General features: G+C 37.2%; 1 protein-coding gene across 1 annotated transcript in view; it reads right to left on the minus strand.

Moving 5' to 3' along the window:
* The window catches only part of POLR2B (RNA polymerase II subunit B), a 45,399-nt gene that overhangs the window by 23,381 nt on the left and 6,499 nt on the right, over positions 1 to 15,519 (minus strand). The window contains exons 4-13 of the mRNA XM_044226219.1: positions 13,338 to 13,488; positions 11,182 to 11,294; positions 10,841 to 11,060; positions 10,103 to 10,261; positions 6,710 to 6,874; positions 3,316 to 3,512; positions 3,024 to 3,143; positions 1,688 to 1,874; positions 661 to 804; positions 280 to 419 (exon numbers count right to left, since the gene is read on the minus strand). Of these exons, the coding sequence (XP_044082154.1) occupies positions 280 to 419; positions 661 to 804; positions 1,688 to 1,874; positions 3,024 to 3,143; positions 3,316 to 3,512; positions 6,710 to 6,874; positions 10,103 to 10,261; positions 10,841 to 11,060; positions 11,182 to 11,294; positions 13,338 to 13,488 (1,596 nt within the window). The remainder of the gene's footprint in view (positions 1 to 279; positions 420 to 660; positions 805 to 1,687; positions 1,875 to 3,023; positions 3,144 to 3,315; positions 3,513 to 6,709; positions 6,875 to 10,102; positions 10,262 to 10,840; positions 11,061 to 11,181; positions 11,295 to 13,337; positions 13,489 to 15,519) is intronic.

Raw genomic sequence — 15,519 nt, forward strand, 5'->3', positions numbered from 1 at the left:
GTGAAACCAAAAGCATTTTGCAGTTAGTAACTCTATACTAAGCAACAACCAAAGATTAGCAATAGTTTCAAAAAAGAAATCCCATCTGGGTGCCTGGCTGGCTCAGTTGGTTAAGCATACACCTCTGGCTCAAGTCATAGTCCCACGTGGGAAAAGCAGGGAACCTGCTTTTCCCTCTCCCTCTATTGCTTCCCCCACTCATGCTCGCTCCCTCTCTCTGTTAAATAAATAAATAAAATCTTCAAAAAAAAGAAAGAAGGAAATCACATCTATACATACTCGGCAATAGCTGCAGGAGAAATTTCTTCTAAATTTTCCATACTCCATTCTTCTAAAAATTCCAAAATTGGAGAAGGCTGAGATCCAACTGAAATATAAGCCATCAGAGCTAAATTCTTCACAAGTCCTACAGCATGGCCCTACAAATAAACAAAAAATAAATCATTCTGATTTAACATGCCTATCAAAATTCTTTTCCATAAACATTTTTCCTTCAATTTGATTTCAGGATTTACTCACACTTTCTAAAAACAAAATCATAAGTAAAGATTAGTTCCAAAACCACACAGCTTAATTAAATACTTACTTCTACAAGTAATTACATACCCTATGTAATTACTGGTAGAGTTTTTGTCCTAAATGTAAATTCTAATGTATTACCTCTGGGGTTTCAGCAGGACACACCATTCCCCACAACGTATTATGCAATTGTCTTGGTTTTGCTAGCTTGCCATCTCTACCAATAGGTGAATTTAAACGACGTAGGTGAGAAAGAGTTGATGCAAAAGTCAGGCGGTTTAATACCTAGAAAACAATAGCAAATCTTTTAAGTTTGGACATTTCTGTTACTCAATCACATTTTTGGCAAATACTGGAATGAGGCAAAGTCACATTTTTACCTATAATCAACTGTCAAACTGTCCTAAACCCTCCTTTCTGCATCTTGCCCCTGAATAATATCATGCACCCCCTAATTTAAGTGCCCCTTATAGCAGGGATGGCAAATATGTGATGTACAGTTCTAACATACCACATAAATACGTTATGCTCACCTCCAATCACCAGACTGTTAATTCCGTTAAGAGCTGGTGCCCCTAACCACCAAACTGTTCACGGGCCAACACTGTACTATACTTTGCATCAAAAGAAAGGAGTACCCATTTATTCTCTGAGTAGGTGTCTAACATGGAGCTCCAAAAACAAAAAAATTTCACTAACATGGACTCTTACCCCCAAGCAGCTACACTTATTAACTATCTTGCTGCAAGCCAAAACTTTAATCTCTCTTAAGTAATCCTAACAGCTCGGACGCCTGGGTGGCTCAGTTGGTTAAGCAGCTACCTTCAGCTCAGGTAATGATCCCAGCATCCTGGGAACAAGTCCCACATCGGGCTCCTTGCTTGGCAGGGAGCCTGCTTCTCCCTCTGCCTCTGCCTGCCTCTCTGTCTGCCTGTGCTCGCTCTCGCTCCTCTCTCTCTCTGACAAATAAATAAATAAAATCTTTTAAAAAAAAAAGTAATCCTAAACAGCTAATTCAAGAAAAATTTCATTCTCATAATTCAAAATCCCCCAATGCTACTACACCTGAGGGGGAAAAAAGCAAAGTCATTTATATTCAGTGAATGAAAGGATCTATTAGTTGCACAACATTTTTCTATCAAACCTGTAGTCACAGGCAATGTCCTACCTGAGATACTCCAGCTCTGGCTTGATGAGCTTTCTTTTGGTCGCCCCAATTTCCCGTAGCTAAAGAGTATTTTAGGCCATCAGATATAATCCTTGTTTTAATTGCCAACTCCAAATTAAAATCCTTTCCTCGATCAATAAACTTCTGTGCATAGATCCGTACTTCTTTAAGCAAATTCTTAAACATACTGCCAAATAAAATGGTATCATTATAAATATGTAAAGGTCAACATGCATTCTTAACATGGACAGTAATGCCCACAATGCAAAGGAAAATAGGTGGGGTAGAGGAAGGGAAGTGTTTTTGTTTTGTTTTGCTTTAAGAATTTTTATTTATTCATTTAACAGAGATCACAAGCAGGCAGAGAGGCAAGAAGAGAGAGGGGGAGGGAAGCAAGCTACCTGCTAAGCAGAGAGCCTGATGTGGGGCTCCATCCCAGCCTGGGATCATGACCTGAGCCAAAGGCAGAGGCTTTAACCCACTGAGCCACCCAGGCCCCCCGGAAAGGAAGTGTTATTACTCTTTTTATGTAAAAAGCACTGATGTACTTACAGTACATAAACATACATGAGGGGAACAACTAGGGGAAAAATGTCAAAAGCGGCTCCTTAGTGGGGTGAAAACAAAAAGCTGAAAAACAAGAAATCTATGACACATTAAAAAACAGAATGCATAGGGGTGCCTGGGTGGCTCAGTTGGTTAAGTGTCTGCCTTCAGCCCAGGTCATCTCAGGGCCCTGGCATCAATCCCCGCGTCTTTTTCTCCCTATCCCTCTGACCCTTCTCCCCGCAGCCCCCTGCTCATGCATGTGCACACACTCTCTCTCTCAAAAAAATGTTTTAGAAAACAAAACAAAAACAGTATGTAGCAGCTTTTTAACTGAATTGTCTATTTTTTGTTTTTAAAAATAACTTCTCTGATTACAAAAGTGTTATATGTTCATTATAGGAAATATGAAAAACAAAGACATATGAAGGAAAAAAACTCACATTACACCAATATTGCTAATATTGACAGATTTCCCTCCAGCTTTTGTTTTTATAAAATGTAAAAGCACAACTAAAAATTCCAATATCATCAGTACTCAGAAAATCAAGACAAATGCCTTATAAGACAAATGCCTTATAAAGCTATAAGAGGAATAAAGAGGAATAAATAATAAACTGTTTTCATAAACTTGAAATTCTCAGACATAAAGCAGAATAAACTCAGGACAAGTGGTAAAGAGAATGTAGCTAACTTCATTGCCAAGGCAGTTTAGTACCTCTGTTAGTGCAACGATCAATCTAAAGTGAAATCTCTCTACTTTAACCAATATGATTCTATCATTCCTTACCCTCTAAATAAGAATGCAAGCAGTGGCCCAGCAAGATCCAATCTTTTGTTTCCATAGTGATCCCTGTCATCCAATTCTCTTCTACCCAAGGCTGCTAGAAGCAACCTATGAACCATGTACCTTTAAAAAATAAAATAAAAAAGAAAGAAAAAGAAGTGAAAAACAAAACATACAGCTTTCGGCTTTTTAAAAAACTCGTATGTTAAAAACACATTTCTGACATTTTTAACTTTAAGAAAAATTCTATCTCAATACTATCTTGGCAAAAATCTTAGAACGGTATTTAACATACCCCAAGAAATAAGCTTTTTTGGTCTCACAAAAGTCACTGACACCAACATGAGGAAGCATTTCTTTTTGTAAGACTTCTTTTGCATATTTAATTCTTTTCTCTTTAGTGACACCAGGCTTTGCCCCTCTTGAACCAATGAAATTTAGTGCAACATTCTGTTCCTGGATGACAAAAGCTTCGTCGAGAGAAGGTTTCACCTATCAGATAATTCAAATGAAAGTTACTTTCAAATTCATATTTTCACCTTAAAATAAGTCAACTGTAACTTAAACTTATAACATGTTAAGTATCCCTATGTACCTAATAGGATATACAAAAATTTTTTTTAAAAAACAAGGAATCATAAAATCGTAGAACTTGAATCCACTTTAAGATCTAGAGATCTCTGGGGGCGCCTGGGTGGCTCAGTGGGTTAAAGCCTCTGCCTTCGGCTCGGGTCATGATCCCAGGGTCCTGGGATCAAGCCCCGCGTCGGGCCCTCTGCTCAGCACGGAGCCTGCTTTCCTTCCTCTCTCTCTGCCTGCCTCTCTGCCTGCTTGTGATCTCTGTCTGTCAAATGGATAAATAAAATCTTTAAAAAATAAATAAATAAATAAAAATAAAAAAGATCTAGAGATCTCTGACAAAATCCACTTATCAACACAGGTAATTATACCTCCTAAAAAAATAATAATAATAATTCCATCATAAAAAAAAGTAGTAGTTTTTGGTTTTTACAATTTAATTAACAATGGCAAAACAAAAATCCCTTCTAAATATCTTAGACCAATTAGAAAAGTTTAATAGTCAACTTAAAATTTACTAAACTACAAATGAATAAATGCGCCAGACTGGTTTTAGCCTTGGTTTAAGAAGTTTTTAACCTATAAATAAAAGCCCTCTGTGTTTTGTAAAAGAGAGTATTTCAAAGGCACATTGTTATAGGGACCTACATCCCATCCCTGCTGCTAAACAGCCGTGGCCCCTGAGCAGTCATGTAATCTGTTTCCTTGTCTACAAAGTAATCAGTTATGATAATCTCTAAGTTTCACCATTCTAAAATTACAATTTTATACAAGGAGCATAAGGAATGAGAGGTACCACTGAGTAACTTTGGCGCCTGTAAATACACTTTAATCCTATCACATATACTGAAATGCCTTTCTTGCCTTTGACTTCTTAGGTTTATTTATCACTGATTCTCAAGTTTAAACATCCAAATTCCAATCATGGAACCAAAGATCAGAAAAAGGTAACATAAACCATTCAAAGTGAGGCCACATATTGGTAAATGGAAGTGGTCTTTTTAAATTGTCAATGTTGTTGTGAAACTTCTGTTAAGGTTAATATGGACTGAGAAAAAGGGATAATGATAATATTTGCAGAAGAAAAAATTAAAGCACTTTTGCAAAGTGAATGCTTGACTCACAGACTGTAAAAATTGGCCCAAGCTTTGTAAGAGCTAAAGGAACATGTAGTAACTTTCGAAAATAAATAAATAAATAACATACAGAAAATGAATCATCTCTTTCACTTTACTAAGAAAATTCTAGTTTGAATTTGGTCCAAATCAGGTCTGAATCATTTGGGATGCCTTTGGATAAAAGATAACATACATTTTCTTTTAAATACTTAAGTAGTTAACATATTTAAGTATTTAAAGAAAACAAAAACAAAACAAAAAAATATATGAACACTGTTAAAAGCTTAAAGTAGGGACGCCTGAGTGGCTCAGTTGGTTAAGCAGCTGCCTTCAGCTCAGGTCATCATACCAGCGTAATGGGATCGAGTCCCACATCGGGCTCCTTGCTCCGCAGGGAGCCTGCTTCTCCTTCTGACTCTGCCTGCCACTCTGTCTGCCTGTGCTCACTCTCACTCGCTCTCTCTCTGACAAATAAATAAATAAAATCTTTAAAAAAAAAAAAAAATTTTAAAAGCTTAAAGTAAAATCTAACCAGAATTCAATTTTCTCATGGAACTGTGTCAGTGCTCTAATAACATATACTCACTCCAACAATTCACTTTGTGACCAATGTTTAGCCTCCATTTAACCTTATTTCTCAGTAGTCTTAAAAGACTGGACAATTCAGGACAACTTTAAAACTATCAACTACCGAGACAAGAATCATTAAGAAAAAGCACTGACAAAGAAATGGATATTTACCTAGACTCAAAGAACCTTCCCACAAAAACAGTAACTTTACTGTAGAGGAACCTAAGAGGCTACTGTAGAGTTAATATTACAAATAATGGAACAAAATTCCATCACATGACTCCTGATGCAATGTCCTGGGAAGCCCACAATATTGCTTCTTTATTTTTCCTGGCAAAAAAGGGATAAATTGAATCTAATCATGAAGAAATACCAGAGAAGTCCAAATTGATGCAAATTCTACAAAGTAACTGGTTTGTTCTCTCCAAAAACTTCAATGTTATTAAACACTGAGGGAAAAGACAACAAAACATTTTTTAAAGAGTCTGAAGAGACATAAAAATGACATCCAATACACAATCCTCGATTGGATTCTGAACTAGGAAAAAAAAAAAAAAACCATTAAGGAATTATCTAGACAACTGGCAAAAATCTAAATAAGATCTATGGCTTGGGGCGCCTGGGTGGCTCGGTGGGTTAAGCCACTACCTTCGGCTCAGGTCATGATCTCAGGGTCCTGGGATCAAGTCCCGCATCGGGCTCTCTGCTCAGCAGGGAGCCTGCTTCCCTTCCTCTCTCTCTGCCTGCCTCTCTGCCTACTTGTGATCTCACTGTCAAATAAATAAATAAAATCTTAAAAAAAAAAAAAAAAAATCTATGGTTTAACAGTACTGTAGCCAAGTGAAAGGTTCTGATTTTACTAACCATATTATGAATATGTAATTAATGTCTTGGTTCTTAGGAAATACACTTTGAGGTATTTAGGAGTAAAAGGCACAATGCCTGAAAATCACTCTCAAATGATCTAGAAAAAAATAATGTGTGTATATAAAGAGAATGCGAAATCAAATGCAGCACAGCTAACAACTAGTGAATCTGGGTGAAGAGTATACAAGAGTTCTTTGCGACTTTTCTATAAGTCTGACATTATCTCAAAATAAAAAAGAAGGCATCAACTATTCATTTTCCTTTTTTACTAAATAGCACCAGCATTGTATGTTTTCATGATTTTCCTTACCAGGGTTTCTTCTTGATACTGTCCGTGAACTCTGGCTGCTTCTAGTTTTTATGTCTATTTTACACAAAATTGTCAAAAAAGAAGCTGAAGCAAGGCTGCAGGCTTTCACTACACAGTAAATGGCATGGGATTTGTGACAACTAAATTACTCTTCAGAGCATCTTTCTATTATGTTTTAAGATTAGCAACAGTAACTTTAAACCTCTTGTAAAACACTGCAAATACATTTTGTTTTCTCACATTACCATTTCCATCATCTCTGGATCTTCAAAATCGTAAATAATATGCTCTAAAATATCTCTGTCAGACACAAAACCTAATGCTCTGAACACGATAATGATGGGAACTTCCTGCTTGATATATGGTAGGGTTGCCACAATGCGCTGACCAATAGCACTCTTCTTCGCACCCTAGAAAAATAAAACATCATTTGAATATCAATACAAAGAGATCATAGCCATGTACAAACATCATGAGAATCATTTCACATACATACATGTTCATTGTATGTATTTCAAAGGAAGTATACCTTCATACTTTAAGGAACATACTATGGCTCCTTTTGAAAACCAATGGAACAGGTTTACTAATTTTATAAATAGGCTGATCATGTAGGCATGAGAGAACTTCCATCCTCTACTACCTGCCTGCCAAGACTCTCTTAGAATTACCCAATACTGCACTTGGAATTGACATTTGTAGCCAACTGACTAGCTACAAAAGAAGATGAACACTGATCCTGCACCCTGTCCCCTGGCAAAAAAACAAAACAAAACAAAACACACACACACAAAACAAAACGGACCACACAAAATTCTCTGAAGACAGATATGAGGGGTAAAAATATATACACACATATGGACAAATATGGGGAAAAAAGCTAAGCAACAAATGAAAAACAAATATTAACTCAGAGCTGGCCTGTAAAGTATCTCTCATTTGAATATTTCAAAATTAACAAAAAGCCTCTTTCCAAAAGTTTATCTTTTCCAGTTTCTCTTTAACTGCACACACATACAAAAATAAAATGAAAGTTACTAACCTATACTTTCATACAAATAACTGGTTTCTCCCTTTTAATTATATTTCTTTCTTTAATATTAAGCTCTATCCTCTCTTGGCTTCATAACCCTACATTATCATGGTCCCTCTAATAACAATTTCTGTCATCTCTCTCCTCCTATTCAGGCCTTGGTCCTGAAATACCTTATCCCAACTTATGGGTCTTCAGTTAACCACTCTTCATGAACAACATCCAAACCTTCATCTTGCTCTTTTTCCTGTACCCTCAGCCCTCATATCTCCAAATGCCATTTGGTTGTTTCTACTTCCATGTCAGTTATTCCATTCAATCTATTATTTGTTTCATCACAGATATTTCTCAGAATAAGAACACAAGAAAAATAAGGCACACATCACGTACCCTCACAAAATCTTTTGTCTAAAAAATGAACTCATTACATTCTAAAAATCAATTCTTAGGGCGCTTGGGTGGCTCAGTGGGTTAAAGCCTCTGCCTTCAACTCAGGTCATGATCCCATGAGCCCTGCATCGGGCTCTCTGTTCAGCAGGAAGCCTGCTTCCAACTCTCTCTCTCTCTCTCTGCCTGCCTCTCTGCCTACTTGTGATCTCTGCCTGTCAAATAAATAAATAAATCTTTTTTTTTTAAATCAATTCTTGAAAGTTTTCTTTTTATCCAGAACTTAGGGATAGAAACATCAGAATCTTAATTGATTCATACTATAAGAAACATGTCAAACTTATCACTAAATCCAGATGATATTTTAAGATTTTATTTTTAAATAATCTTCATACCCAATGTGGGACTCAAAATTACAAACCTGAGATCAAGAGCTGTATGCTCTACCGACTGAACTAGTCAGGTGCACCAGATGATTTTCCTTTCTCTGCCTCTAATTCATTCATTTTGCCCATAGCTGCCACAATAAAAATATACTGTTTTCATTTCTTTGCTCTCCATGATCCAGGCCAATCCTTCTCAACAAAGAATGCATATCTGCAACACCTGAGATCTTTTCCAAATACTTTTCCAAATACTTGGAAATACTTTTCCAAATACTTTTCAAATACTTCCAAATACTTGTGCTTGGGCACTGTTCTACCTATATTTACAAGTAAAAACCATTTTTTTTTCCAAGATTTTATTTATTTATTTGACAGAGAGAGAGATCACAAGTAGCCAGACAGGCAGGCAGAGAGAAAGGAGGAAGCAGGCTCAGAGAAAGGAGGAAGCAGGCTCCCTGCTGAGCAGAGAGCCCGATGAGGGACTCGATCCCAGGACCCTGAGATCATGACCTGAGCCGAAGGCAGGAGCTTAACCCAATGAACTACCCAGGCGTCCCCCATTTTAATTCTTTAAAACACCTATTCTACATATGTGTTTAACTTCAGGTAAAATTCTCTATCTCCAAGTTCTTCATTTTTATAAGACTAAAAAAGGTGGCATTAGGCTCTGCAGAACTGTTGGCAAGCCACAAGAATAGAGACCTAAATGTCCATCAAAAGGGAAAAGGTTAAATAAATTATGCTACATCTACATATGGAATATAATGGCTACAAAATAATGATCAAGTGCTCATCCATGTTTTTAAAGCCTACCAGCAAAGTCTAGTGTGTATCACATGCTCCCATTTATATTTTTTGCATTAAGACTATTTCTGAACTGATTCATAAGAAATTATCAAAAGCAGCTGCCTGTGGGGAAAGGAATGGTCAAAGGAAGACTACTTTTTATAGTGTACTCTTTTGGGGCACCTGGGTGGCTCAGTCAGTTAAGTGTCTGCCTTCAGCTTGATCCTGGGATCGAGTCCCACATCAGGCTCCTTGCTCTACTGGAAGCCTGCTTGTCCCTCTGCCTCTGCCTCTCTCTCTCTCTCTCTCTCTCTGTCTCTCATGAATAAATTTTTAAAACTCTTAAAAAAAATTATAGTATACTTTTTCAACTTTTGAACTACTTTAATGTGCATGTATGACTTAATCAAAACAAAATACAAAACTGTTATCTGAAATTAAACAGAGGCAACTACAACTGCTTTCAAAGATAGTTGTAAAGATAAAAATCAAGAAATCTGAGTTACCTAACCAGCACATGACAAATATTCAAGAAAGCCTACCCATTTTTTTCATAAAGATTTTATTTAGGAAAAAAAAAAAAAAAAAATTTTATTTACTGGGGCGCCTGGGCGGCTCAGTTGGTGAAGCATCTCCCTTCAGCTCAGGTCATGATCCCAAAGTTCCTGGGATCGAGACCTGCATCGGGCTCTCTGCTCAGTGGGGAGCCTGCTTCCCTCCCCCTCTCTCTGCCTGCCTCTCAGCCAACTTGTGAACTCTGTCAAATAAATAAATAATATCTTTAAAAAAAAAAAAAAAGATGACTGCAGCCTTATGGGAGATGCTCAGCCAGGGGACCCAGCAAGGCCGCACCCAGGTTCTAGATTCACAGAAACTGTGAGATGATAAATGTTGGTACTGGAGTAATTTGCTACTAGCAATAAGTAAATAATACAACACCTACCTTAACACTGACAAAAGCTTTTTTGACTAAGAATGCAGTCTGATAAATTATAAGACTAGACAAAAAGAAATAAAGCCAAACAATATCATATTCCAGTCCATACCTGTCCTCCTCTTGCCAGCATGCTAACCCAAATAGTACTGGTGGGCCGGGATGAATTCTCCAAACATGATCTACACTCTCCTGTGTAGGCATATTTAGAATCCTTTTTGGCAAACACATAGACTGTGTTTGTTGCCATTTTCTCTTGAGCAATCAGAACCTATATGGACAACAAAAAAGTTATGCCATAAATCCCACAAGTCTTTGAGTAGAAAAAAGAGCAAAATCTACATCTTAACCTGATCCATGGGCTCAATGAAATATCAATTCTTGAACTTTACAAACTCCATTTTACGTAAATGCTTCACAGAAACATATAAGCTCAAATACCACCAAATTTCTAGTGTTTGTAACATATAACTAAATAAAGTTCTGGTTTATGTAAGTTGTCACCCCCTAAATAATTCCACTACCACCTCCAGGTTATTCTGTATATAAATTTACTTTTTAATTTGAACTTTCACAACTTAAATCTTAATTATATACTGTAATTTTCTTTTAAAAATGCTTATTATAGAACACCTGGGTGGCTCAGTCAGTTAAGTCGCTGCCTTTGGCTCAGGTCATGATCCCAGGGTCCTGGGATCAAGTCCCGCATCAGGCTCCTTGCTCAGCAGAGAGCCTGCTTCTCCCTCTGCCTCTGCCTGCCATGCTGCCTACTTGTGCGTGCTCTCTCTCTCTGACAAACAAACAGATAAAATCTTAAAAAAATAATAAAAATAAAAAATACTTATTGTACCTTTTCTGATCCATTAATAATGAAATATCCACCAGGATCCAAGGGGCATTCATTTAACTCACAAAGATCACGATCTGTTAAGCCATTCAAGAGGCAGTAAGTTGAACGCAACATAATTGGAATTTTTCCTATAAAAGTTTTCTGATGCTGAGTTTGAAGTTGTTCTTCACCTTCCTTAATGACTGTTTTTGTTATATCAACATAAAGTGGAGCAGAATACCTTTAGAAACAAAGATCACAATTATGTAATAGCTAAGATATTTGCTAAACTCTCAATTGAACCAGTTAAAATTACATTTTCTGAATTGTATGTCAATACCAACTGCTGGAAAAAGTCTTACGTGAGATTTCTTAATCTGGCCTCATTTGGCATCATTGGTGAAGGAGCGCCATCTCTTTCCCAATGGGTAGGTTTGGAGAGGTAAATTTGTTCAAACTTCAGCAAGTATCTTGGCTAAAAGGAAACCAAAAACATGAAAAGGATAACTTTTTTCCATAAGATTCCATTTTAATCAACATTAGCATTTTTCACTAGACGCAACTCTAGAAACTGCTGAAATTAACTCACTTTACTACTACGGAGAATCTCCAAAGCCAATATCCACATTCCATAGATGTCAAGTTGAATACTTAATGGCTTTCTTAAGGCAAAAGACAAACAGTCTCAAAATATCCCATGTAAATAAAGACTATGCACATAGCTCATATGCTCTGTGTTTATACCAAATAGTTAAAGGATTTGTGTAAATAATCTATATAACTTTATGTGCCCTCTCCTTGGTTAAGGTCAGAAGAAAAAAGTTACCAGAAAAGAAAAGATAAATCAGATAATCAGGACAACTAAACACCAAAAAAAATTAACCTACCTCTTCAACACTCAAAAAAATCCTAATTACTCTATAAAGGACTGAGAACTTCCAACTTCCAACCCTGACTATAGCTCACCCACCCCAAAAGGGAAAAAAAGTTTTCAATTAGTATCTATTTGCTCCCCAATAAAACAAGATTCATGAGAACTTTCCAGAGATCAATGGATATGGGTTTCTCTCTAAACCAAATCTTGGACAAAGAGACAATGGGGGCGCCTGGGTAGCTCAGCTGGTTGAGTGACTGCCTTTGGCTCAGGTCATGATCCCGGACTTCCAGGATCGAGTCCCGCATCGGGCTCCCAGCTCCTTGGGGAGTTGGCTTCTCCCTCTGACCTTCTCCTCTCTCATGCTCTCTCTCACTCATTCTCTCTCAAATAAATAAATACAATCTTTTTAAAAAAAAAAAAGAGAGAGAGAGAGAGAGACAATGCTCAGCAAGGAGCCTGTTTCCCCCCCGCCCGCCCACCTCTCTGCCTACTTGTGACCTCTGTCAAATAAATAAATAATCTTTAAAAGAAAGAAAGAAAGAAAAGAAAAGGACAGATCAAGACAAAAATCATATACTGACTGTTGTGGTAATTCCATTCCCAAGTCAAATTACACCAAGTATTTTCTTGCTGAACCCCTTAAGTATCTTTTCTCTACTAAGACAGTCCTACCCTGCCCTTCATGGTCAGCTTAAGTCTCCCCCTATTTTTTCCACCAAGTTCTGATACTCCAATTTCAGACCTCTTCCTCGATTATATTTAATAGTATTGGCACTTTGAGTCTGTTACATTGTTTTCTCTTTTGTTTTGCAAATACCAGGAAGAAAAAATGCTTAACCATAAAAAAGAAAAATTTTTTAAATGCCCATTTTCCAGCACAATGCCAGAAAGGCCAATTATTTTTGTTCTTAACAGCAAAAGTCTACGTAGCATCTCCAACCAGAATGAGAAGAACAGATCACCCCTCAGGAGATGAGCTACAAAAAAGGACTGAACTGGGGCTCTCCCTGACTCCCCTGACTCACTTTCTTTTTCAGTTTCGCCATCTCTCTCCTCCTCAAAAACTAGGGATAGACTTGGACTATATATATTTCTTTACAATCATTCATTTAAATTATAAAATTATAAATTATATTATAAAATTATACTCTTGCTATGATTTTAATGATGCTAATAACAAAGACTATGAGGAACTTAGAAAAACAAGAATAGCTGGTACATTTGGGTGATTTTCTCTTATCTCTTATTTTGTTATAATAATGTATTTCTTATAAAATAAGGGGGAAAGTCCTTCAAATACATTTTCTTTCATGATTCCTTACTGTGAAAGAAAAAAGGGGCTCTTTCTGAAGCAATATGACTATTTATGCCTTGCTTCTCCTAGTAGATCATATTTCTTAAGTTCCCTCTCCCCAACTATTAAATCCCTACTATCTGAATAAGGATTAGGTTTCAGATTACTTGCAAAAATGTATCTCTTCATTAGTAAGAATAAATTAGGAACTGATAAAAGATGCTGTAAATACCCTGCTAAAAACAGCAACTTTCTTTTCTTTTACCTTTAGACCAGGTAAGAGGACTGAAATTTCAAAACAAAACTCTCCTTTCACATACGTTACTTTAATAGAATAATCGTCTTACCGGTTCTTCAACTTCTCCACTAGCGTGCTGAGCTTCAGCTTGTAGGTCTATAGGTGGAGCATCTTCCACAATTCTTTGAACAGACATCTGAATAAACTCATCAAAAGAATCCAGCTGTTGTCTGACCAAGCCTTTCTCATCAAAATAGGAACTGGGAAAATATTAAGAGTTTATACCCAGTTATAAGTCAGTGATTTCTCTAGCATATTTCCTCCTCCTAATTAAATTCAACAAATAATCAATCATTAAATACCATTCCATCATTACACAGATATGATGAGTTATCCAAAATCAGGGTGAGACCAGGAATACTTTCTTTGTAGAACTTGTTAGGCTTCAGGTAACACAACTTATACTTAAGGGTAAAATAATTAAAGCACAACAAAAGAACTATAAGGAAGTGCTAATATAAATGTCTTTTATAGATAAGTTTTATCCAACCTCTTTAAGTTATTTATTTATTCATTCACTCATTTATTTGATTTCTACGGCCCACTTTGGGTTCAAACCCATGACCCCAAGATCAAAAGCTATACACTCCTCTGAGTGAGCCAGGCGCCCTTCATCCAACCCCTTTGAAACATTTTTTTCAAACTAAAGAAAATGTGGATACTTGAGTGGCACAGTTAGTTAAGCATCTGACTCTTCATTTCGACTTGGGTTGTGATCTCAAGGTGATGGGATCAAGCCCCATGTGGGCCTCTGCACTCAGTGAGAAGTCTGCTTACAATTCTCTCTCCCTTTGCCCCTCCCCATGTGTTCACTTGATCTCTCTAAAGGAAGTAAGTCTTAAACTAAAGAAAATGTGTAGTCAAAGATAAAAGAACTCTAATTTGAATAAGTGGGAAGATGATACCCATGACCAAAATATGGAAGATATAAAAACTTCAATTTTAGGTTTAATATTAGCTCTAATTTGTATATGTTAAAGGTGAGAAGAGAGTAAGTCATTCAAGAGAAAATACTCAGCAAATGACTGATGATAAAAAATGAAGTATGGGGGCGCCTGGGTGGCTCAGTGTGTTAAGCCGCTGCCTTCGGCTCAGGTCATGATCTCAGAGTCCTGGGATAGAGCCCCACGTTGGGCTCTCCGCTCAGCAGGGAGCCTGCTTCCTCCTCTCTGCCTGCCTCTCTGCCTGCTTGTCATCTCTCTCTGTCAAATAAATAAATAAAATCTTTAATAAATAAATAAAATAAATAAATAAATAAAAATGAAGTATGGCTGGGGCGACTGGGTTGCTCAGTGGGTTAAAGCCTCTGCCTTCAGCTCAGGTCATGATCTCAGGCTCCTGGGTTCAAGTCCCAATTTGTGCTCTCTGCTTAATGGGGAGCCTGTTTTCCCCCCTCTCTCTGCCTGCCTCTCTGCCTGCTTGTGAGCTCTCTTTGTCAAATAAATAAAATCTGGAAAAAAAAAAAAAATAAAGTATGGGTAACAGATGAGAGTTACCAATAGATACAGAAATCACAATGAAGCCCTAAAGAAGAATGAAGAATCTAAAAGAGAGATACATGATTTACAAGGAAGAGACACTTATTCACATGAGGGAAAGGAGAAGAATATATATAATAAATGTACAAAAAAATGTGAGTACAAGAGCAATCTTACTCCTCACCACCAACCAGGAACAGCTGTATACCTGGGCTTCAGCGAGACTAAGGCTCTGAGATCCACCACAACCCTAAGGACTGGATTATCTCTCTGGCCCTCTGGCACACCCCTGTGTCTCAATTCCTTCACTTTGTAACCCTTGCCATCTTGTACCTGTGACACTTTCTCAGCTTCTGCTCCCCTTTCCCTGGCCACTACCCTTATGCTCACATCAATTTTCTAAGGCAATATGCACAGCCCAACTAATCACCAGTCTTCCATTTTGGCATCACCAGGTCACTTCACAGGTCATCAGCAGGCCATTAACTGGCTGACTTTGAGTCAAGATCTCACCCTGATTCAATCAACCATAGCCATCAATACTAGAAGTTAGGTCCTACGGTAAAGAACAGCATACAATCATCCTTACATAAGGTACAGCCTAAAGAATGGATAGGGCAATTTCCTTCAGTAGAGACTGTGAGCTAACAGGAAAGAAATTTCTCACAACCACTTGGGTCCACCACTGATATATAAGAAACACATGGAAAAAGGCACTGTCCGTAACTAAAATAACAATAGTTTTTATAGACA

This window comes from Neovison vison, chromosome 11, assembly GCF_020171115.1.
Source record: "Neovison vison isolate M4711 chromosome 11, ASM_NN_V1, whole genome shotgun sequence".
In the NCBI taxonomy this organism is placed as follows: Eukaryota; Metazoa; Chordata; class Mammalia; order Carnivora; family Mustelidae; genus Neogale; species Neogale vison.